The sequence below is a fragment of the Platalea leucorodia genome (assembly GCF_965183815.1).
Source record: "Platalea leucorodia genome assembly, chromosome: 14".
NCBI classification, from domain to species: domain Eukaryota; kingdom Metazoa; phylum Chordata; class Aves; order Pelecaniformes; family Threskiornithidae; genus Platalea; species Platalea leucorodia.
Genome location: NC_138836.1, coordinates 7,530,327 through 7,552,517, shown reverse-complemented (window position 1 = coordinate 7,552,517; position 22,191 = coordinate 7,530,327). Strand labels below are relative to the sequence as shown.

The 22,191-nt window shown below is 52.5% G+C and overlaps 1 protein-coding gene across 7 annotated transcripts; it reads right to left on the bottom strand.

Annotated features, from left to right (window-relative positions):
* Window positions 1–292: 292 nt before the first annotated feature.
* On the bottom strand, window positions 293–21,889 carry WIPI1 (WD repeat domain, phosphoinositide interacting 1). Of its 7 annotated transcripts, none has more exons than XR_014229726.1 (14): window positions 21,766–21,889; window positions 20,299–20,381; window positions 18,558–18,727; window positions 14,914–15,010; window positions 11,049–11,146; window positions 9,910–10,002; window positions 9,521–9,591; window positions 8,486–8,593; window positions 7,923–8,087; window positions 7,630–7,737; window positions 6,272–6,393; window positions 5,406–5,506; window positions 3,175–3,585; window positions 293–826 (listed from the first exon to the last, which is right to left on the bottom strand). XR_014229726.1 is itself a non-coding variant. In XM_082326756.1 (14 exons), the coding sequence occupies exons 4-14, from the start codon at window positions 18,642–18,644 to the stop codon at window positions 3,499–3,501; spliced, it is 1,137 nt and encodes a 378-aa protein (XP_082182882.1). In that variant the 5' UTR covers window positions 18,645–18,727; window positions 20,299–20,381; window positions 21,239–21,422; window positions 21,766–21,845; the 3' UTR covers window positions 293–3,498. The 7 variants fall into 7 exon arrangements, 6 of the variants coding, with proteins under 6 accessions (XP_082182882.1, XP_082182880.1, XP_082182881.1 ...); XM_082326756.1 differs by adding an exon at window positions 21,239–21,422 and having other exon boundaries at window positions 293–3,585; window positions 21,766–21,845; XM_082326754.1 differs by having other exon boundaries at window positions 293–3,585; window positions 5,353–5,506.
* Between the last annotated feature and the right edge of the window lie 302 nt (window positions 21,890–22,191).

The window sequence follows — 22,191 nt, the reverse complement described above, 5'->3', positions numbered from 1 at the left end:
AGCTGCAAAGGCAAAATCGAAGGTGCAACTGAAACTTAGAAACCACCGGGATTTCTCAGCAGCTGAGTCAGGGTTTTCTGAAATAATTTTGGACTCCGATTTACGCACCCAGATCTTTCTTTGGTCAAGCCCTAAGTGGGTTTGTGTGAACTTGGCCAGGTGGGTCGGGTGGAAGCAGCTGTCCCTGCACCGGCCCCCCAAACACACTCTCCCACTCATAAAACTTAATCAAGACTGACATCTTTAGGGCCCCACAAAGAACAGCAGGAGCACGGGCAGCGAGCTGCCAGGGACAGACCGTGACTTTATTCTGTCTTTGAACGTAGCAAATGGCATCTTCTCTAATATCACTGCAAAAATACTTTGCCTGGGTAAAATAGTATGTATATACTGTACAAAGACATAAGTTTAATATATCTTCCTATAAGTACATTTATACACATAAACCAGCATAAATTAGAAAAGGGACAAACGGGTATATAAAATTCTGGTTACATACAAATCTGATTAAATTAGCATTTACACTGTGGTTCTAACATATAGTTTGTTAAATATAGCGATGTGCATACAGTACATTGACACCCCACCCAGACACACGTTAAAACAAGGGGCTAGTGGGGCCAGGTATTCACTTAAACGTACCGTAGGAAAAAGCAGTGGCCCACCTTGGATTTTTTTTTTTTCTCGTCTTGGGGACTCACAAATCTGTTCTTCGAAATTCCTGGCTTTTCCAAAGCACTTCCCAGCAGCTGTCCTAAGCACGGATGTTTGCTTCTCATCATGACCTCTTCGCTTTGCCCGGCTGACCTCCACGGCACAAGATTATCTACCAAAATCAAAACAGAATGGCCTTACTTTTCCCAGCAACAGGGTGTGTTTCAAGTTGGTTTTACGCACATGGGAGGAGAAGGGGGAGGGATGTCCTGCAGTGTTTTACTTTCCATTCAAAGGCAGATTTGTGAGCAGTTTATTTATTTACTCTCCCCCTCCCCAAATTTACAGTCCTGGGAACAGGCTGGGTGATAAGCGTGTCTTGCCTCTAGCTGGCATCGGGCCGAGCACGACCACGCTTGCGGGAGTTCGGTTACTGGGGGTGAGGTCCGTTTGCCTGGCTAAGTCCTCCTAAAAAGTTCTGCTCCTGGCATGGTGGGAGAGGAAGGGTGCATGCCGTGCATCACTGAGTCTCTCCAGGGTCTCCAGATGGAGCCCAGACTTAAACATTTACATGTTAGACTGGATTAGGTGAGGGGAAGCCTAGCCTAAGTATCTGCAAAACCTTTGAGGGAAAGTAAAGCAGGCGCATGGAAGAACAGGCAGCAGTGAGGATCCTGAACCACTTCACATCAGCTCCTCGTGCCACGGGACGAGGCCAGAGACCCTGGGGTCAGCTGTGCACCTACTTCTGGAGGAGGCTCGGGCAGAGCTGCGGGGCTGCTGCGGCACCCGGGGCTGGTGCCTCTGCGGACGCTAACCACGAGCCAAGGCACAGGTCTCCCTTTATCAGCTCCAGCCTTGCCAGGCTGGACCTGCATCTCCCGGCGGTACGGATGCGATCCCCACAGCCCCAGCTGCAGGGGGGTCTGTGCCAGCTCCTCCTCCCGGGATCTGTCTCTCCATGGGCTTTGGGACCATCACTTGCCCAGTTTTGAGGCACAAGCATTGGCACTGGATTGCATGTTTCCCAAGGACCTCAGAAAATGTACTGATAAGCTGGGCTTAATTCTGCAAGCCCCAACTGCCCAAAATGCCTGTCGGAACTACCGGGGCAGGAGCTGCCATGAGGAAGAAGAGGCCAGTCAGGTTCTGCCAAACTTGCTCATCCCCCGTGAAACATGATTATTAGGATTGCTCCACAGCAAGATCTATTGCCTTTCCTCTGCTCACAGCCAGCTGTTAAAAAAAAAACAACTTAAAATCATTAGTGTCACATATCTGCGCAACAGAACGAGTGAAACACCATCCAGCAAACAGCAAGGAGGAACTTGGGCAAATGTTGGTCCCGTGGAGCCGAAGATGCATCTGCAGCCTGGCTGCTTGTATTAAGACCCATGGTTTGGAGCAGCGGGGGTGTGTGCGGACCCCACGCTGGGGCACTGATTTCTCGCCCTCGCAGATGGCAGTGCTCCCAGGGTGGGGACGTCGTGCTGTCGTGGCGCACGGGCTGCTGGAGCTGCTGCTCCTGCCTGTCCTTCCAGGGAGCAGGCAGGAGTGGGAGCTGCAGCCAGGAGCTGCTGACGGCTGCTGCTCGCTGCCAGGGGGGAGTTTTTATTCCACCCTGCGCACCCCGTAATGAGCGCTGCAGGCAGGAGCCACAGGCACGCACGGGCAGCAGCATCCTTTGGCAGCACAGGCAGGCTGCCAAAGCAGTTTTGGAGGTAGCCAAAAATCAATGCGAGAGAGGTGGTTTTTAAGACCGTGTATCAGTGAGGGGAAGCTGTCTTTGAAGAGCTGGCTGCTGTACGCAGTCTAGCCTGACTTAATGAAATGGCTCTCCCGATAAAGCCTTCACATCAACTCTGGTCCTGAAGCTGACAAGTTGCAGCGTGCGGCCAAATGCAGGATGGAAAATGTATGCCTGGAAAAGCATCGAGCAATCTGCTGGAAGAAATCACCTTTCCTACTGAATCTCAGCAGTTTTAAGAGAGATCCCCTGGTGTGAATTCCTTGGGTCCACGCAGGCCATCTTGCTTGCTGAATCCTGTAGGATTTCTTTTGTCAAACTTCACAGCACTACCCAAAAACTGTTCTGACCATGCCTTGGTGGGGAGAGCCACTACGGCAGCTCCTGAAAGCAGAGCTGGCTGAGCGGTGCCCTGCCCAGCCCAGAGCACACACCAACAGCTCCCGACACCGCTGGAAACCTCACCGACACTGATAAACCCACAGAAAGGTGGCGGCTGCTCGGGCAGGTAACCAGAAAACAGCCGTCATCTCCGCAACCATCCGCAGCCAGAGCCGAGTTTGCTCTTCCCATCCCGCAAAGCCGCCTGACCGCGCGGAGCAGAGGCAACGCAGCCTCCTCCCAGCACGTCTCAAGCACGGCACCTTCGCCTCACCCGAGGCTTTAGCCTGCTGTCCATCTCAATAACGCCCGAGTCCTTTCTGCGTGAGACCAACAGCGGACCTGAAAGCACTTAATCCACCCCATCAATGCAAGCAAGAGACGTAATTGACCTTGGTTAACCTCTGCCGCAGGATCCTTCAGCAGTCCTGGCACAATCCGTAGCAACATCCACATTTGCTCTTGTTGAGGCCACTTTTTATGAGCCCTCCTTGGGCTTCTCATCTCTTTTCTGATCTGTCCCTCCTTCTGTTTAATGAAGAGGCAGTTTTTGACAATCGGCAACAGATTTTATGTTAGACTGAAGCTGCTTTTCCTCGCTCTGAACAGCTGAGCCTCTGAAGTCTTGCTTGAGGTCAGGGGAAAGCAAGATGTTTCAAAACGGAGGGGAACTGCTGGGTCTGAGCGCTGCTGTTTCTCCAGAAGTATGTCCAAGTTCAAAGCCATACTCGTGGCGTGGGCTGCGGGTGAATATTCCATTTTGTCACAAGTTTTGAGGTTTTTAAATGTCTTTTTGTTGCACACTGGAAAACAAACAAAACCCTTCCCATGTTTCCGCAAAGCAGAATGCTGTCAAAACATTTTTGTTGGATAAGGTCAGGTTTTCTCTCCCTCCTTCTCCGCACAGAAGTGACCGATGCCTGAAACCCCCCTTGAACGCGTCATCGAGACCGAACATCTCAGTGCTGAGAAAACAGCGAAGTTCAGTGAAATTCAGAGCATCAAAACATCCCGACCAACCCTCCTGATGCACTCACGCAGTGGGAGCCAGTGCCGCACTAGCTGGTAGACCAGATGTAAAACACATTACCGTCAGCAACAGAAGGGCAAACCCAAAGTCCTAGCTGCAGAGACTTTATCTGGAAGCTCCAATTGCTAAGCCACCATTACCAGGGAGTATTTTTGGAAAGCGCCTTACCTCCCACACCACCTCCTCCCTAACATTACACATGTAAGGTGCTCTGTCAGGTTAATTACAGCACAGGATTTTGACAGATCAAAGTTCATTTAATAAAGCGCCTGCTGTCGCGCAGCAGGGGTTTGGGGCTGCTTTTATACGGCATAGCCCCAGCAGGAAGGCTGATGCAGGAGCAGCGTGATTCCTGCTTGCTGGCATTTGCTTGTCCCCAAACCACATGTTCGAGAGCAGCTTCATCAGAAGGAAGCAAAGGATTTCTCTCTGGCCCTGCTGCTCCTTCCAGGTGCCTGGGCCACCAGCTTCTCTGTGGCCACACGACTTTGACCAGAGGAGGGACATTTTAGATATCCGTCTTGGGTAACGGAGTAGGCCAATTAGAAAACTCTTGTTCTCAGCAGGTTATGTTACAAAAGCGAATTGGTCTAAGGTTTGTGCAACTTGAGTTGGATTTAGGCAGTGTTATTGCAAAGGGAGTCATGAGCTAGTCGCCCTTTATCTAAATAACACTTTGCATCAGTTCATAGGAAGGTGCCTCACAGAGGTCAGCCTCAGCATACGGAACAAAGCCTGGGATCCCGATAAAGTTCTTACTTCCTCCTTTTCAGGCAACACTCCAACAGCAGGATATGTAAAAACGGAGTAAGGGATTCAAAAGTCTGCCAAGTCTACAACTTGAAATCCATTACAATATTCTGCGGTATTAATGCATTACTATTATGAAGACACCGCTGATTACAGCCAGATCATAGCACGGTACCAACATCTGTCCATTTAGGGGCTAGATACTTAACATAATAAAGGCATGTGTAATAGGAAAAGGAGCCGGAGAGACACTGCCAGGCTTAAGTTAGATTTTAAAAAGCCAGTATCTTCTTCCAATGCTAACTGAGAAAATGCCATATAAAAATCATAAACGGTTTAAAAATGTTATGCCTTTCATCTTTGAACTTGGCAAAGGAGTTTCCTTTTCAGTTAGCTTGGAAATGAAGAGACTGGTGAGGGTCAGGTATGCCCCAGCTGCATTCCATAAACTAATACAACTGACTATAAATGCAACAGGGAGCATTAAGTTTTTATTTCTAAATTATGGTATTATTCAAGTTAAAGCTATTCCTGGTAATACTAGAACTCTGCGCAAGGCACGAAGGTCAGATCTGGATCTGAACGTCATTCTGCATCTGCACTTCATTCAACTACTTTGTTCAGATCCATCTCTAATTATTAGGTTTGATCATCTTTGCCCCATCCCTAGCTGCCATTTAGTGGGGGTGTACTTTTCCTGGCACTGTCCCTATAACTTAGTTATTTTAGGCTTCACAGTGAGCCAGGACAAGGTGGGGGCAACAGTATCTCTTCTGTAAGAGGTTAATACTTTCTTCTTAGCATGAGGGCTGAATTGCCGTTTTAGGGGTCCCGAATGCTCACAGGAGGAAACTCATTCTCGTCATCGAGACACACTGGTCCAGTTGCAAACTCATGCTCTGGGATAACCTCTCCTCGCAGGGCACCACCGTCCTCCGAATAACCTGTCCAAGTAAAAGTACAAAACATTACAGGTAAATGGATGGAAGGAGGCTGGGAACAAACAGCAAAGACACTATGTTATCACCTTTTTAGCACAGAGCTGCTTTCTCTGGCTTTTTGGCAGAGCTCTGGGGGACTGCGGAAGAGAAAGGAATCTCCATTGACACTACAGATTAGGGAATGGACTACGTGGCTAGCTCCTGTGGCAGAAGCTTTCCTCCTCCCGCCATGAATGTCAGCACCAATTTCAGAATAAGATCCACATCTGTACGTGGACCTTTAGACTCGGGAATATAATGAGATAGTCACCCAGTCTTCTCGTGCAACAATTTAGTGCTAGCTTTGTTAGGGTACGGTGTAACAGGTTTGGGAGAATCTGTAGCGATCTTGCCACAAAAATAGTGAGATCTGACTTCTACACCCACAGTTTCAACTCCTGGAAACCAGCCTGGCAGCAGCTGCTGCCTGACAAACTGTGAAGCTCAGATACGGTTACTGCTCTGCTGGTGAGCCCGTCTGTGCTGCAGCTCTGCACAAGGAGGAGAAGCACTGGCAAGAGGTCCGAGCACTGGGAAGCAGAGCAGAAAATGCCTGGCCTGTTTTTTGGGGCAGGGGATGAACCAGGTGAGCTCCAGAGAGTCCTGCTGCCCCAGTCTGCTTTGCACAAGTGGTGTTTCTGGTTGAACCCTGGGAAGCTGGGAGACTTTCCACTTTGCCTCAGGTGGCTTTCTTGCTTCTGCCTGAGGAAGGGCAGATGCGATGCTTACCTGGCATGGTTGAAGTTGAAGGCACTGTACTTTGTCTGGCTACAGTTGCTGCATAAGATTGAGGTAATGGAGGCCGAAGGTCATTTTCTTTGTTCTCCTCCATCTTTCCTGAGCCAAGCAGACTAATTGTAGAGGAGCAAGAGAAGGGAGAAGAGTTAGTTCTGATCCCAGCCATTCCTCCCCCAGCACCGGCTAAGACAAGCACATGCATCCACGTCTCCTTGAAGCACATCACCCACCCACATCACTGCACATAGGCACTGCCTGCAGCCCTGGCAGCGCTGCAGAGGAGGAGAGCATTGTGCTCCACAAGTAAAGCAGGATGGGAAGCAGAAGATAGGGAAAGCACTACTTCGGCTAGAGGACAATGCTGGCACGAGAATAGAAGGGAACAGATTGACCACAAAAGCTTTAGGTTACAAAGGCAAACAGTGTTTCTAATCACAGAGGGGGCTCCAAAGGGCTTCCAACAGGAGCGGACTAGATGGGAAAAGCGGCGCTGGCTAGTTTAGGACAGAGTTGAGCAGAGATATAGTATGACGTAACGTAACTCATGACCCAAGGGCCCTTTTCAGTCCTCTGATGCTAAGAGGAGCCCACATACAAAGCTGGCCTGCCAGCTCCGGACGGCCGCTTTGGGATGGGAGCAGGCGGGCGTCAGCGGTGTCTGAAGGCGGCCGGAGCACGCTGGACAGCGCAGCTTTGAAGTGCCGTTGTTTTGTGGCTTTTCAGAAAACTGCTGGCATTTCCCTGGCTGTCAGCCACCTCCCGGCTTAGAGCACATGTTACATCGCACCCCACCCCAAAGGCTTCACATCTGGAGCCAAGTAGCCCAGATGGGGGGCGGGGGGGTTACGTGCTTAATCAAATTTGCATACTAAGTGAACAGTAGCAGGGAAGACTCTGCCTTGGCACTGCGTGCCTGCAGGTGTGCATCTGTGCGGGTTTTTGTTTATGGAAGCTCCCAGTGTTGCTCCACACCATCCTACCCCCAAAGTCAGCTCTCTACCACCCACTCATGCCTGGAGAAGGTGCTCTGCTCTCCTGCCACCACGGTGGTCAGCGCTTGCTGCTGGAGGCATCTCCTAAGGCACAGCCTGCTCACCTCTGCTGTCTAAGCTGAGATGTCCCACAACTGCTTAGGGATCTGAGATGTCTCTGGTTCCTTCTGCAAGAAGCCCCACGTCTCTGCCTGCTGACGTGGTTCCCACCCACGCCTGTCGGATCAGGCAGCTAAAATCACACAGTCAGTTCTAACGTTCTTGCTCCTACGGCTCAGTTTTGTGCTTTCAGGTGAAATTCCCCTTAATTTTTTAAAAGATCAGCCTCTCTATCAGATATGTTGGAGTTATAGTTACCTGTGTTTCTTAATTAAGACACACTCCCCTCCATCTTGCGGGTCCAAGTTATAGATATAGAGATGTCCATCTGACGTAGTCACCAACAGTCGAGGCAGCTTCTGAATGCTAATGAGAAAAATATCATGAGTCCAAACACATCTGCACTCACACACAGATACAGCACGCACCCGTGCTGTGTGCTCTGCAGGCACGGGTGCAAGATAAGGGGCCACAGCGGTGCTGTTCTGCAGAGATAGTTGTGTCTGCTCACAGGCTGGCGTGGCAGAGGGGACGCAGATGTCAATACATACGTGGAGAGGGCGCAGATGTTCCTTTGTCCGGAGATGTTCAGGCGGACAGTGGCAAAGGCTCGATCCTGGTTCATCATGCCCGATACCTGAGCAGGGAGGTAGTTGGTAGCAGCCTGGAACATCTTTCCCATGTAACCGCTCCAGGTTGGAGGCTCTTCTGGCCGGCTGAGGGGTCACAAAGCAGCGTCAGTGGGGCTACCACAATCAGCGTGACAAAGAGATCAGGAAGAGACAAAATGATCCTAATCTCAGATAAGCGAAGACTTTCTTTGGAGCACGTGCACACACTGTGCACCAGCCTAGCTGGATACAGAGGAAGGAGGCAGGGGACAGTGGCAGGTAATAAACCCAGAGCAGGCCTGGAGAGGCGGACAGCAGGGATGCAGCGTGTGGCTTTTCCAAGGAGCGAGTCCCTCAGGACACAAAGCCAGAGACAGTTTGCAGCTGGTATTGCTCATGGAGAGTACGTGGTGAGGAAATGGAGGCCAGCTGTGTAAAGGCAGACACCTCTGAAGCAGAGACACCCCTGGGGCAGGCAGGTTAACCCAGGCTAACCCCGTCACCTGTCAGTGAGATGCTCCAGTTTAAAGATGTGCACGGTCTCCGTGTTGCTGGAAGCACAGAGGAACTGGGAATCCATGCTGAACACCAGAGAGCTGATGTTCACATACCTAGGGCCGAGCAAAGACAGGACTGGTCACTTCATGGCATACTGTTCAAGGGGAACTGCTCGGTTTTGCTCACAGAGAAGAGGACGGGGAGGAAGGAGACCCATACACAGTGAGGAGCACCCTGCCTGGCTGCTGCCGAGCCCACGGGCTGACTGACTAGCATTTCCCTAATCCCTTTGCTCAGCAGAGCTGGGGGTAGCCTCAAGGTAGTGACAAACAGCCAGAGAGGTGGAAATGTCCTCGCTCACAGAGCTGTCTGTGGAGTGAATATCTGTGCCGGCCTCGCCACAGCAGCTAAAGCTTCTGGTACTGCAAAGGCCAGCGAGGATATCCAAAGCGCCGGGTAGCCTGCTACATGCGGCATCTCCTCCTGCGCAGGCTCAGCGGGGCCGGGGTGTCTCGGTCGCAGCAGTTTTTGTCCTTGCAGAAGTGGGTGTAAAATCACAGGCAGGTCAGGGATGGGGAAGAGGGAAAAGTTGGGAAAAGATCTACTGAAAACTTTTGATGGAGCCTGCAGAAGGACAGCAACAGCCCATCCCCACCACTGAGACCTGGGCTCTGCGCAAATGACTTAGTAGCTTCAAAATATCTTCGAGAGAGAGCAAGAGTTGGGGTAATAACTTTGGGGACTTCATTATTTCAAGTAAGAAACAAGAAAGGACAGAGTAAATGGACAGAATCTACCTCTGTTCTCTGCAGTCGCCCTGTTCTGCGGCACACTGAATTGAATCACTAACTTGCCGGAGGCAGCTGGGCACAGCATGGCCGTCTGGCACAATGACATTTCTATCTGATACACTCACTCTTGTATTTCCTTCTGCAAAAGATGCCAAAGCCACCAGGATCTGACGTTGCTCTGTCCCTGTGTTTAAATTTCTACTCCGGGAGCCCTCTGTGTACTTGTCACTGACAGAAGAATGAACTGACCTTTTCATCCCTCGCCGGAATTCATAGAGCTTTTGCCCACCAGGAATGGAAAATACACGAATGACTGTGCCCTGCAAAAAATGCAAATGGAAAGATCAAGCAGGAGCAGGGCAAAGAGCGCGAGCGCTTTCTCTGACACACCCAGGAAACTCGGGATGTGCAAAGGCCTCTCCTGTCTGCCAGCCAGGGTCAATCTGAACCCGACACACTGGCCTCTTACAAGTCAGAGTCCTTTCAGTGCCCCTCCTCTGTTGGCTGTGTTTAAGAACAGGCAGCTCAGAGGTCCTGCTCTCCATGCTCCAGGCAGCCGAGCTGGCTGGGACCCCCCTGCCAGCCGTGGGCAGAGAGCACAGGCAGCAGGGAGGGTGCTCGCAGCGGCGCTCACTCACTTTTTCGGAAGCACTTGCCAGCTTCGAGCCGGTGGAGTTGAAGGTGAGAGCAGCCAGAGGCCCGTCATGGGCAGGAATCGTGCAGGCTGTTTTCTGTAGGGCAGAAAGTAATGTGAGTGCCAAGAGACACGTTGCTCCTCGGACTGCCTAAGGGCAGGGCGTTCCCTGCCCTGCGCCCTATCCAGGTCTGCCCATATGGATTCACGGGATTGTATCGCACTTATGGTATTCCTTCAACATCCTCAGCATTTCTTAGCTTTGCTCTGCCTTGAGCTCCCTCCCTACCTACTATGGCTGCTGTGATTACAGAAAGCTGATTTCAGGGGCAGAGATCCTCAGCTCCCCACCTCTCCGGGCTGCGGGATCGTGACTGCGCCGTCTCTGAACCCTGGCATTTCTTTGTGCAGAGACAGAGCTGGCTTCCCTGCAATTTGCTCGGTGGTGCAGCAAATCCTGCTGCAGCGACACCACCCTGATGCCTGCAGGGAGCCCAGGCCCCCGCTAGCACCTCGCACAGCAGCAGCGTGTTTTTCCCTTGTGCTCTGCTCCTCCCCTGCTGCAGATCCTTAGCTCCTGCTGCACGTACCGAGCGGCAGCCTTATGTAATCCAAAGCCCTGGCATAAACAGCAGATAATCACGACCCTGCTTCCAGCCAGGGACAGATTTCCTGAGGGGGGCTTTGGACACCTCACCCTCTCTGTGATTTCGGTTCTGGCATCCCTTCCAGCCCACGGCGTGGCAAAGCAGCTGCTCCAGGTCCTGCGCTGCGCCTGGAGCAGCTCCAGCCCTCCCTGAGCCACCCTGGTCACATCAATCCCATGGGATACGCTGCTGAAGCCCCTATAGGAACCCCCTATAGGAATCCCTGTGTCAGCCTGGCAGTGGCCCTCGGGCTGCGGGGTAATGGGTCACGTTTCCCTTAATATCCCATTCTGGGAGATGGATGTCCTGACCTCAAAGAGGCTGTCTGCTTCCCAAGCAAGGGGGATGGGGAACGTGTCTGCCCCGGGCAATTCCCTTGCAGTCTAGCTTGGTGGAGTGTATTTATTCATCCTTCCCAAAGGCCCTGTTGGCTTTGCTGTGGTTCTGTTTGTTTTCAGTCCCTGCCCGTATCCAAATGGGCGAGCTTCACACTTACCAAAGTATTTCCGTCGTAAAGCACGATCTCTCCGCTGGTCGCACTGCCAGGATAAGCCAAGTAGGAGTTGGCGTGGTTGATCGAGAGAGCACACAGACCTGGCAAGGCGAGAAGGACACAGCTGAGGTTGTTTGCTGGTGGAGGACGGAAAGCAGAAACGTGGCCATGGACACCGCAGGGGGTTCAGGCTCTGTCTCGTTTTGGGGCAGTGTCCGGCACCGGGCGCACACCGGCTGCGCGCTGGCAATGCCTCGGGCCTGGGGACACTTGCTGTTATGGGACAGTACAGCTCCCTTCTCCCAGCCACCATCCTCCCCCAAACCCTGCTCAAAAGGAGCCCAGGTCCTGCTTTTGGGCACACTCTTGGCTTCTTCCCCTTAATCATCTCCTTTGAGAAGGCAAGAATAGGTGCATGAAACACAGCAAGGGACATCTTGGTCTCAGGGCTAACAGGACTCCTGTCCAGGCACACCCGGGCACCTCCAGGTGTGTGCAGGGTGTAGGTGCCGGGTCAGAAGCTCAGATGAGCAGCGCAGTGTGGATGCAGCCCTGTATGAAGCCTGGCACGTGAGGGCTGGCGCGGCACGGCCGCGGCCGCGGGGCTGGGCAGTGCCGTTTCCTTTTTCTCTGAACGGAAAAGGAAGCAGAGAAAGACAAAGCAAATGCCACAGTTGTACAAGGAGTTTCTGACTGACAAGGAACTTGAACCTAGCTAAATTTTAACCACAGCAGGAATTCTTCCCCATAATAGCCATCTGTTTTTATGCCAGCATGAGCATAAAGGTTCCCAAACAAAGTGAGGCTCAAAGTGAGCAGGAATTACAGGATGAGACAGGGATGGATGGATGTGTGTGTGGGTACGTCCACCCGCCTGTCCCCCAGGTGACCTTGGAAAAGAGCATCTCTTCCTGCCTCTCCTTTCTGCCGCTGGCTGCGGACCCATCCCAGTGAACCCTGTCACATACAGAAACGGGTCTCACCTGCTTCCTGCACCACATCTGCATGCTTGCAGTCCTCCCAAATCCGGCTCAAGGCTTCAGCATGACCTGAGCTTCCGGGCCCCTGCCGGGGGTCCCACCAAGCTCCACGTGTAGAGGACGCCGCGGGGTTAAAGGCTGCCGGGGATGCTGCCATACTCCCCAAAGAGGACGCCCGCACGCATGCACATATGCACATGGACACGCGCACACATGCCGCGCAACCCGTCGTGTCAGGACATGGCCCTGGCCCAGGCCCAGCAGCAGGGAAGGATCGGCTGAAGCTCTCATTTTAGGTCATTGTTTATAACTAAACAAAGAGACCGCAGCGGAGCCAGGAGCTGCAGGATCAGCCAGGGGCCCCAGGGATCCACTCCCTATCAATCAGAGGCATTTACATCATGCCAGGGACGGCGCGCACCGGGGAGAAGAGGCACAGCAGCAGCAAAGTGCAGGCAATTAAAAGGCACCCAAAGAGGGAGGGATAGGAGGAAGGCAGAGATAGCCCAGAGACTTTGCTCAGGATGAGCAAAGGTGTCTTTTCAGGATGGTCTTCCCCCAGCCCAGGCAGCACGGGGGGATCAGCGCAGCCCTTTCTCTAAGTGGAGGACCTAGAGAATGCTCAAGCTAAACAAAGCAAGCTCTGAGCGGCTGGTGTGAGTCACCCGCTCCCTCTGCTCCGCGCCTGGCTGGGAGAGGCGGACGGGAAACCAGGCCAGGGGAAAACACAGATGCGAGTGCACTGGGCTGACCTCAGGGATGCACAAAGAACAAGGATCACAAGGGGCACGGGCAGCCTTTGAAGATGCTCTTCTGCTCTCAGCAACCCCACAGCCCTGAGGAGGGTCAGTGCATGCAGTGGCAGGATCAGGAGGGAGGAGACAGGCTGGTGCTGCTCAGGATGGCATGTCTGGGAATGCCACATCGCAGGTGGCTTCCTCGAGCAGCATGGAAAAAAGCTACTGTGTCCAAGAAGCCTGGCCTTGCCCCCAAGCCACAGGTTCAGGCGCATCTGGGTCTTGGGAGGGGCCACGTGAGGTGGTTTCCAAAGCTGCAGTTGTCCCCGAGATGTGCCCTCGTGGCACGCATGTCACCACAAGCACTGTGACCTCCTCGGTGCAAATCCTGCCCCTGGCACGAGGCACATGAAAAACAACATGCTTGAGCACACACGAACAACAACAGGCTCTGCCACCGGGGTCCTTTTCCTCTCCTGCGTGGAGAGCTGCTCCCAGGCTGGACTGGGAGCCAGGTCCTGGCCAGCAACAGCCAGAGATCTCACTGCGACCGGCTGGTGGGCGTGCAGCAAATCCCTGTCCTCACTATGCTGGCGCACACTTTGGGGGAGGGTGGCACACTCGCCGTGTGCTCCTACGCCCCCCCAGCACAGATACCCACTCCGAAAAGGGTTGTCCCAAGAGCAGTGAGCTGGACTGCCTCGGCCTCGCGGACACGCCGTCCTCAGGGTCAGGCTGGGACCAAAGCAGATGGTCCAGGGACAAAGGGAGCCCGTGTGGCACAGCGCTTGTCACTCAGCTCATTTCAATGACAGCTGCTGCGGTAAAAGGGTTTTAAAAAATTAAGCCTGTATGAAGTCCTATGATCTGCAGCAGCCTAGTCCCATCCCAGCGAGCGCTGATTGCCGTTGCTCTTAAACCATGACCTGATCATTCAGCCCCACTGCAGAACAGCTTCAGGCCTGGGTATCCCTGCCCTGCCCGCTGCTGCTGGGCTTTCTCAGAAGGGTTTTAAACTTTAATTATATTTGCAGTATTTAGTATGTTTAATCCACATGGAGAGGCCATCTGTTGAGACCTGAAGTAGGTCAGGGGAGCTGCCAGAAGAGCGTCCCTTGAAAGCCCAGAAGCCAGGCACGAGCACATCAGCAACTTCCCGATCAACCACCCGTGAAACGATGCTGCAGCCTGCAACCGACCGGGATATCACAGCAACGCATGGCAGCACTGCCGCAGGCGCTCGGCCAACTTTCCCTATCCGCAGCTAAAAATAGCTCCTCTCCCATGAGCAGAAAAGCTGGATTCACCCTACACCACACAGAGAGGATCTGTTCTGTAGCCACCTGCCCTGCCCCTTGGGTTTGCAGCATATATGGAATAATATCAGGTGGCAGCCCAGGCTCCTGGGAACTCCCTTGCAGGGAATTAGTGCTGTGCCTGGCTGTGTTTTCTGCCCCAGGCGATCGTCACAGCGCTAATCACTTTGGGAGCTGACCCCAAGCCTGTAAGTAATCACAGGAGGTCTCTACCTTAGCGGAGCAGTGCATGTCCATGGCTGAGAGAAAACCTGGGTTAACCACAAGTCTGCAGGGAGTGCCGAGCTCTGCAGCACGGCGTGACGCTGCAGAGCTGACTCACGCCGGCAGCACAGGCAAGCGGGGCTCCTTTGTCCCGAGAGCAAAAACGCCACGGGACTCTCTGACGCAGGGCACGGTGAAGGAAGGGCAGGGAGCCCCGGAGGGAGAGTTTCAAGTCATCCTATATGTGGAGGGAAGCTTGTGGTCCTGGCCTGCCTTACAGCTTTCCGCTTGTGAAAGAGAATAAAGGCACAGTGCGGGAAGCTGTGAGCTGCACGGACATCCCGCGCAAGGACAGGAAGGGACCGAACCTGGGAGGTGAAGTCAAACCACGCTGACCATTTCTGCTCTCTTTTGATGCATTTGCTCAGGACAGAGCAGGGTTTTGCTCAGGACAAAGCAGTGTTTCTGCTCTCCCAAGCCCAGCTGGCTGCTTCTGTGCATTTCTGGCTCCCCAAGGCTGAATTAGGATACACAAACCCCAGGCTGGTTCAAATTCTAACATGAGTGTTGTGGCTCTACAAAGCTCCTGCAGAGCTGATCTCTCCCTTTCACACAGTTTTTCTGTGCTTACCTGTTGTATTTGGAGGCGTATCCAGAATAGTCTTCAAAAGCTTCATGTCCTTAATGTTATGGATGTAAATTGACTCCTCCAGGCAAACAACCAGCCTCTGCAAGGACACAAAGGACATGCACAGAACCTCACCAGCACGGCACGGTGCCTCTGTCTGCTGCTCCCACAGTTCGCACACCCAAACCTTCACTGTTAGAAAAACTCAACAGGAATTTCTCATGCACTGAAATGTAACAGAAACATGATCTCTTCTGCTTCTCCATTCCCTCTCACTGGACAACCTTTGATTTTGTATTACTTTGCTTTTGAGAGCTGCCTGCATCTGATCTTGCTTTAGAAAGCAGCTAAAACATCATGACTTCTTCTCTGCAACTCTAAGAGCTGATCTTTCTCATCCCCAGGCCCCAGGAACAGGAAGACACATCAGGGTTATACCCTAGCCTTGGGGCCTTGATTGCCGTCCTTTCCTACCCCAACTTTTCTTTGTAGTTCTTTTCATAGCAAATTAGTTTTTGATCATAAGACCAGGCAGCAGAGAGGCTACCAACCCTGCTTGTCAGTATGCCTACAGATGGGACTGCGTGCCCCTTGCCCTGACTTTTTCCTGATTTGGGAGTGAACATTTAGGTGACGGGCCTCCTGCCGCTGCTAAACCTAATGCATCTCTTCAGCAAATTAATGCTTCTTTCCCTATTCAGCATCAGCAGGCAAGACTCTGCTTTATGTGCCCTGCAGAAATGCATAAAAACTAGGCTGGGAAACATTTGTTCAGGGACAGTCACATTTACACCATCTTGGCAGATGGGTAGGGTATTTCCGAGTTAATCTGCTTGTACCTCTTCTGCTGCACTTGTCAGGAACACCCACCCAGCCAGCCAGCCGCTAAGAGGAGAGCTGCCAAGCGATAGGGAGGAAAGGCAGAAAGGAAAAAGGAAGCCTAACGCTGTAACCTTAGCACTGGGCCACCATCTCCGTGACCACTCAGCTTTGTGTCTCAGCTTCGTCCAGATCTCTATATGCTACCGCGGAGGCATTTTGCACAGAGGCTTTTTTTGGGACCAGGCTTTGGATCCGGCTGAAGGGTTGTGCTTTCTAAGTCCAGCGAGCGCACAGCTCCACCTATGTTAGTGCCAAGTGTCCAGAAGCACTGAAAACCGCCCAATAAAAACGTAAGGCCAGACTCCATCCAGGCTCCTGAAGTTGGAGCACCCGAATCCATGTACAGGAAGCCTCCACCTCTTTAGAAATGAGGCCACTTATTTAGTATCTAAATGTGGAGCTTAGTCACTAACTTGAAACACCCACATTAGAAAATCTTTGCCTTGCTCCACCATTACTCTCAGATCAAACTCTTTCCCACTTCTATTCCTGCTAACCACAGCATCTGGGGCTGTGTCAGAGCCATTTTGCATTTCCAGGAAGACTTTGCCTTTTCTACAGTAACAGCCATCAACTCACTAGCAGAGACCGTCAGAGTAATATTTATACAGCTGACTTCGGCAAAGCCACCACGTGCTTTCCCAGAACTGCAAAACGCACTGCTATTGATGTACAGGTGAAGGGAGGTTTCCAGATGACGGCAAAGCAACAGCCAGAGCTGCAGCCTTGCTGCACCGACTTCTGTGCTGAGAGATGCTGGCACCGACAGGGACAAAATCCAGGAAAGTGATGGGGGTGGGAGGCGAACAGGCAAAGGAAGCCTAGCCAAGCTCACCACAAGTGGGAGGGGGCTGGTTCTCTGCCTCCTGCCCTCCATGCAGCCCTGCGGCCCACGCTAACATCACTGCAGGCCCTGCTGAGATGAGGAATGGGTTCTGTCCTCACTGTGCACACAGACGGAGCCTCAGAGAAGGTGCCTGGTGTTGTGATGGCTACAGGGTTCAAGGCACTGCGTCTTGTGCAAAACGTTACTGCTCACCAGTATTTTTCTTTAGTACCTCCATTTGACACGAGTCAGGTTAGATAACTGAGTTGTGTGTTGAGGACTTAAATGTGCTGGGTATGGACACAGCCAGGGAAAAGACTCAAACCTCTCCAAAGACCTCAGCAGGGTTTCAGCAGTGAATGAAAATCCAGGGAGGCTGCGGGAGAGCTTGTCACCGGTCCCACAGCACAGCCTTATTCCTCACTTTGAGACAAATCACGATCTACCTTAACACACCCCATAGCCATAATGGAGCTTGGAACAAGAATTCCCAGGGATCAACAACAACCGAGGGACTTGCTCGTTTGCACAGTGAGGACTTTTTCACAGAGAGATCAAATCGAAACATGCACCATTTGTTTGAGACCTGTTCCCGTTTTATTTGCCACCATTTTCCTTTGTTAACACCTTGTATGGGATTTGGCTTTCTATGGACTTCTAACGAAGTATAGTTTTCATACAGAAGCCCAGGCAAAAGGCTCAAATGTCACAGCACACGCAGAGCCTGACTGCCACCAGTTTAAATCTTGAATGTAGACTGAAACAGTGATCTCTCTTCTATCTGCCCAAGTATCTGTAGCGTCTTCAAACCTCTCCAGGTTTGTCTGCATTATGGCTGGAGGACGACCTCAGCCCAGGATTTGAACCCAAGCTCCCAAAGCAGCCAAGGAATACGGATGCAAAGCTGGGCCTACGCATCATCTCCAGGTAATCTCCAGAGCAGCACATGGGCAGAAGCCTGAACTTATTTTATTCTCACACTAATCTCCTAGAGCTGCTAAGCAGAACCTCCCAGTTTATTTTTATACCTATACATCTATCTGCAATTCAAAGGAAGTCCTTATTTCGCCAGCTCCATTGTAAGTGTAAGTGAAAAAAATCAATTTAGGACAGGATTTAATTGTAGTACAGGAGCTTCTGGTCAAACACAGCTTTACTGGAAACTCAACCCAGAGTTTCCTATGTGAGAGCCTTGCTGCAGGACTCACTGTTGCTAACTGAGGAGAGGCTGATTATATACAATTACACAGACTGCTTATTTCTTCCTTGTAAAATGTCCTCTGCTTCTTATGGCATATACTTTGAAAATAATTACGGACAAAAAGAAAAGGTGACTTAAAATCCTCCAAAATGGCTCAGGGCTGCATGAGGCTATGTCAGTTCAGAGAATAACACTCTAAAAGCCGCCTTCTAAGTGGCCTGACTTTTTTCTATACCTTTAAAAATAAAACAAGGCTGCTAGCAGTACTTGAGAAGCAGCCTTTTGCCTCATCCATGGAGTTCAAGTTACTCCTGGGTTTTGTTACCAACTTTGAAGGTCTCATTTGCAACCAAGATGGCAGAGGTGGGCCTGAAGTCAGGATGTGGAATCCAAGGGAGGGAGGAAGATGAAAAGGTGGTTTTTTGGCAGAGCTGCATGCTGAATAGGCAAGAAGGCAGACAACAAAAAGTCCTTGTGTAACTGCTATGCAAACAAGGAGTTAGCTTCATTTTACTGAAGCAAACAGTTGCGGCAGATGATATCCACAGCCATCCTGCTCCTCTGTCAGGGGTCACCAAGCCTGAAGGGGAGCTGCCAGAAGAGGACAGGTCCCTACCCCTGCAGTCCCACTTCACAGTCTCTGTGCAAACCTGCCAGTGGGGTCCCAGCTGGAAAGGCAACACCAGCCAAGAGCCAGAGTGGGACAACGCTGGCTAACGCCTTTCCCCAGCCTCTTACCTGACGATTCAGCCGGATGGACAGTATGTTACTGGAATAGCTATAGTTGCAGATCTCTGTCCCTTTCTTGAAGTGGTAGACATTCATTTGCTGTGGCTTGGCATGACTGACCACAACCACAAGGCTGCTGGAGAACAGACGCTCCACGATGTAAACATCTGGGATTTCATCTGGGCACAGAAGGAAAGCAAGACAAAGTCTTTAGCTTGGCAAATGGTTGGTTTGTTTGCAGCAACCAGCAAGACTCAACTCAGGAGGGATTTGGGTTGGAAGGCTCAGTGCTAAGGTGTTCAACACCTGCTTTTGTTAAAAATTTCTCATACCTGGCACAAAGCATTTACGTCAGAGCAGGAAGAGATTAAGGAATCTTCCCCTGAAGGCAGAAGTTAAGCCAGCCCCCTTTGACAGTGCTGTTGTGCCTCTCCTGGGCAGGGCCCTCCAGCTGAAACTAATCCTTGGGAAGGGGATATAAAAAGGAGGAGCTCAGGCAGCTTGGTCAGGGACTTTCCTGGAGGGAGTGGGCAAGTGAGGGCTTATTGAGGTAAGAGATAAGCTGTGTATAACTCACTGTTTATTCTGTATGGTGTCTGATTTCTCCCAGCCTCCTTAGGAAAGGCTGATGTGTTTAAGCCCTCCCTGTCACTGGGGTCACAGTCTCTAGAGAGTTCTAGCATGGCTGTGGTGAACATGGTGCGGTATGTCTTGCAGAGACCATGTTTGGGATGGCTCCTGTTGCGTTGAGAAGGTACCATTACAGTGGTCCTGGTGGACCTGTACCTAAATCATCAGAGACTGTGACTCTGAAGTGTCCTGAGTGGTGCTCAGTGTTCAGGCTGTCCTGCATTGGAGGTATGGGGACTGCTCGTGTCTCAGCCCATCGCTTTTGAGTGTGCCACCAGCAGGGATCTGTTTCTCTCTGGCCCTTGGTCTGACTCTGGGGGAAATCCAAACTCCTAAATAACTCTAAAATAAGTCTATGGCTTGCTGCTGTATAGCAGCTGAGCTACTCTGTGGGGTAAAGAGGAAAAGAGCCTGGACTTTCATCCAGGTGATGCAGCTATGTCTGGTTGCTGAGGCTCCCTCTATAGCCAGTGGAGAGAGACCAGCATCTCCTAGCTGTGAGGCATATTGTTGGTGCATCTCACTGAAATACTTCTGGCTATGGCCTGAACCAGACTAGAGTATATGCTCCATGAGGCCTGACTTGTTTTGGGCTGTTAAGTGCATTGCATGCTGCTCTGAGCACAGCTAATAGCTGAAAGCCTGCTGTGAATGATCTTACATGGGAAACCTGTTAAAAACATCTTGCTTGTAAATACCACATAGGACTAAAAGTCTGCGAGTTATCCAGCATCTGTGCTGGGATTCTGCAGTCTCCTGTCCATGTATCTGAAATATACTAGTGGTAAACTACCTCTGAGTGCTGGTTAGCAGGACAAACTGCTGCTGTCAGGCTGACAGCATGAAAAAGAAGCTGGACTCTAAACTTGTGGGACTCCTTCAACTTTGTTAAAGTACTGCTGACTGTTCAGAAGCTTCTCAAGGCTGTAGCTCGCTCTAAAGGCTGCTGTGCACAAGGCAATAACAAGAACTGTTCCTCTCTTGATATGGGTACAGCAGAAATGGATGCCATATGTGCAATGGCAGTGAGCAGAATCACCCCCTCAAGGCAGACTGAAGTGCAGTAATACAGGTAAAGTCTGTTGGCCAATATTCCACTGCAGCAAAACAGGAGACTTACTGCTTTCGTGGACCTGGTCCAGTTGCTCCACAGAACTTAAGGAGAAAAGCCTGTATCCAGTTGTGGTTCCGATTGCCAGGGAGCTGCAAAGACAAGACAAAAGCTTGCTAGTTCAGATCTTGTGGCCTCCAGGTGATAGCAAGAGCCATGTAGGGGGCAATGGGTAGTTCCTGGTACAGTTCCACTCTCAACCTAAAGCGTATAAGGTAACAAACTCAAGAGTCCTGGCTTTCCATCTGAGGTTATTGCAGCCTACAGAAGGTGGCTCACAGTATCCCTGTGAGACAGCAAACTATCGTCCATTCATATGGTCCTGTGGCTGCTGGAGGAACAAACGGGCATATCTCTGCCTGGGAGGCTGCAAACAGGACCTTTGGGACATAAAAGGGAGCTGTTTCCTAAGCAAGAAGCTGATCCATCTACACTGACTTGCAAGGGCAGTGGAAGTTTTGCTCTCCCCGCTAATGGCAGTGGATGCAGGCACGTAGCGCAAGGCACAGTCATGCCAAGTGCTAGCTCTGCTCAGTTCCAGATATAGTAACCAGCAACATCTAGGTCTTAAATCAGCAGCCAGCCCAGAATACCAACGCACAGTGTTTGTGCTGCTGGTGGTGGTGGCCAGCAGGTTCACGTCAGCAGCATGTTACCACCCATCAAATCTCTTTGTTTAGACACAGTAAATGTAAAGCAGTGCTGCACAGGTCACGATATTTCCAGGTGTGAGACCAGTATCCGTGATTCTTATCGGGGCTGATCTTGGCTCTGGGCTGGGGTTGCCAGACGCTGCGTGCAGCTCTGCTTCAGGATGTTTGTTGTCCCACTTGGAAATGGTTCTTAAATGATGGGCTTTGAAGCAGGTAAACCACAGGTTAGCAAGGATGTATGGGTGAGAAGCTCCAAGGAAACCCTCTGTTGTCTTAAGGAGGTGGTGGGGCGGTACCTTGGCACAGGCTGTTTGCCAAGAGCCTGCGCAGGGCTCTCAGCACGGAGCCCTGGGCAACTTTGCCACCTACAAAGTGGCCGCAGCACAGGGCCAGCCAGACATCGGCACAGAGGGGCTGTCAGCAGACAAAGCCCTGAGAGAAAGTCACTTCTCTGACCATCCAAAAAGGCTTCCCAAGCTGCTGCGGAGGTAAAAAAAGAAAAAAAAAAAAAAGTGATTCCTCTGAATTTGCGGCCTCCTTGGGCTCCCAGCGCCCTGCGTGGGGGCACCTGAGGAGGTCTGCCGAGAGCCAGCCGCCGCCGGGGAGGGCGGCAGGCCCTGGGGGGCCGCGGGATCCCCCGGGGCCAGCCCCGTTTGGGCCGTGGGGAGAAGAGCCTCGCCCAGAGCCCCAGGGGGGTCGCCCCTCTAGGGCCAGCCCCGCTCCGAGCCGTCGCGCCCCGTGGGGGCCGTGGGGCCGGGCCCGCTCCGCCCGGCCGCCGCGCTGCCGTCGCCCCCCCCCGCCCCGCGGCGCCCGCCCCGCTTACGTGCAGTCCTGGTTGTAGGAGAAGCAGCTGAGCGCCGCGGGCCCCCCCGGAGCCTCGGCCGCGGCCTCCATGGAGCGGGCGCGGCGGCTCGGCCCGCTCCGGCCCCCCGCCGGCCCCGGCCCGCTCCGCGGCGCTGGCGGCGGCCGGGGCGGTGCCGCCTCCCATTGGCCCGCGCCCCGCCGGAGGGCCCGCCCAACCCGCCGATAGACTCGCGGATCGGCCTATCCGCGAAGGGCGGGCGGGACGGCCCCGCCTCCGGGGTTGGCGGAGCCGGCTGCTATTGGCTGGCGGCGGGGAACAGCTGTGCGTGGCCACGTGGTGATGTTGTGGTTGCATCAGACGAGCCCGGGCAGCGGTTGGGGGGGGGGGGGCACATCTGGGGGCTCAGCGCTGCCTGCGGCGGCGGCCTCACCGGGGGGGGGACGG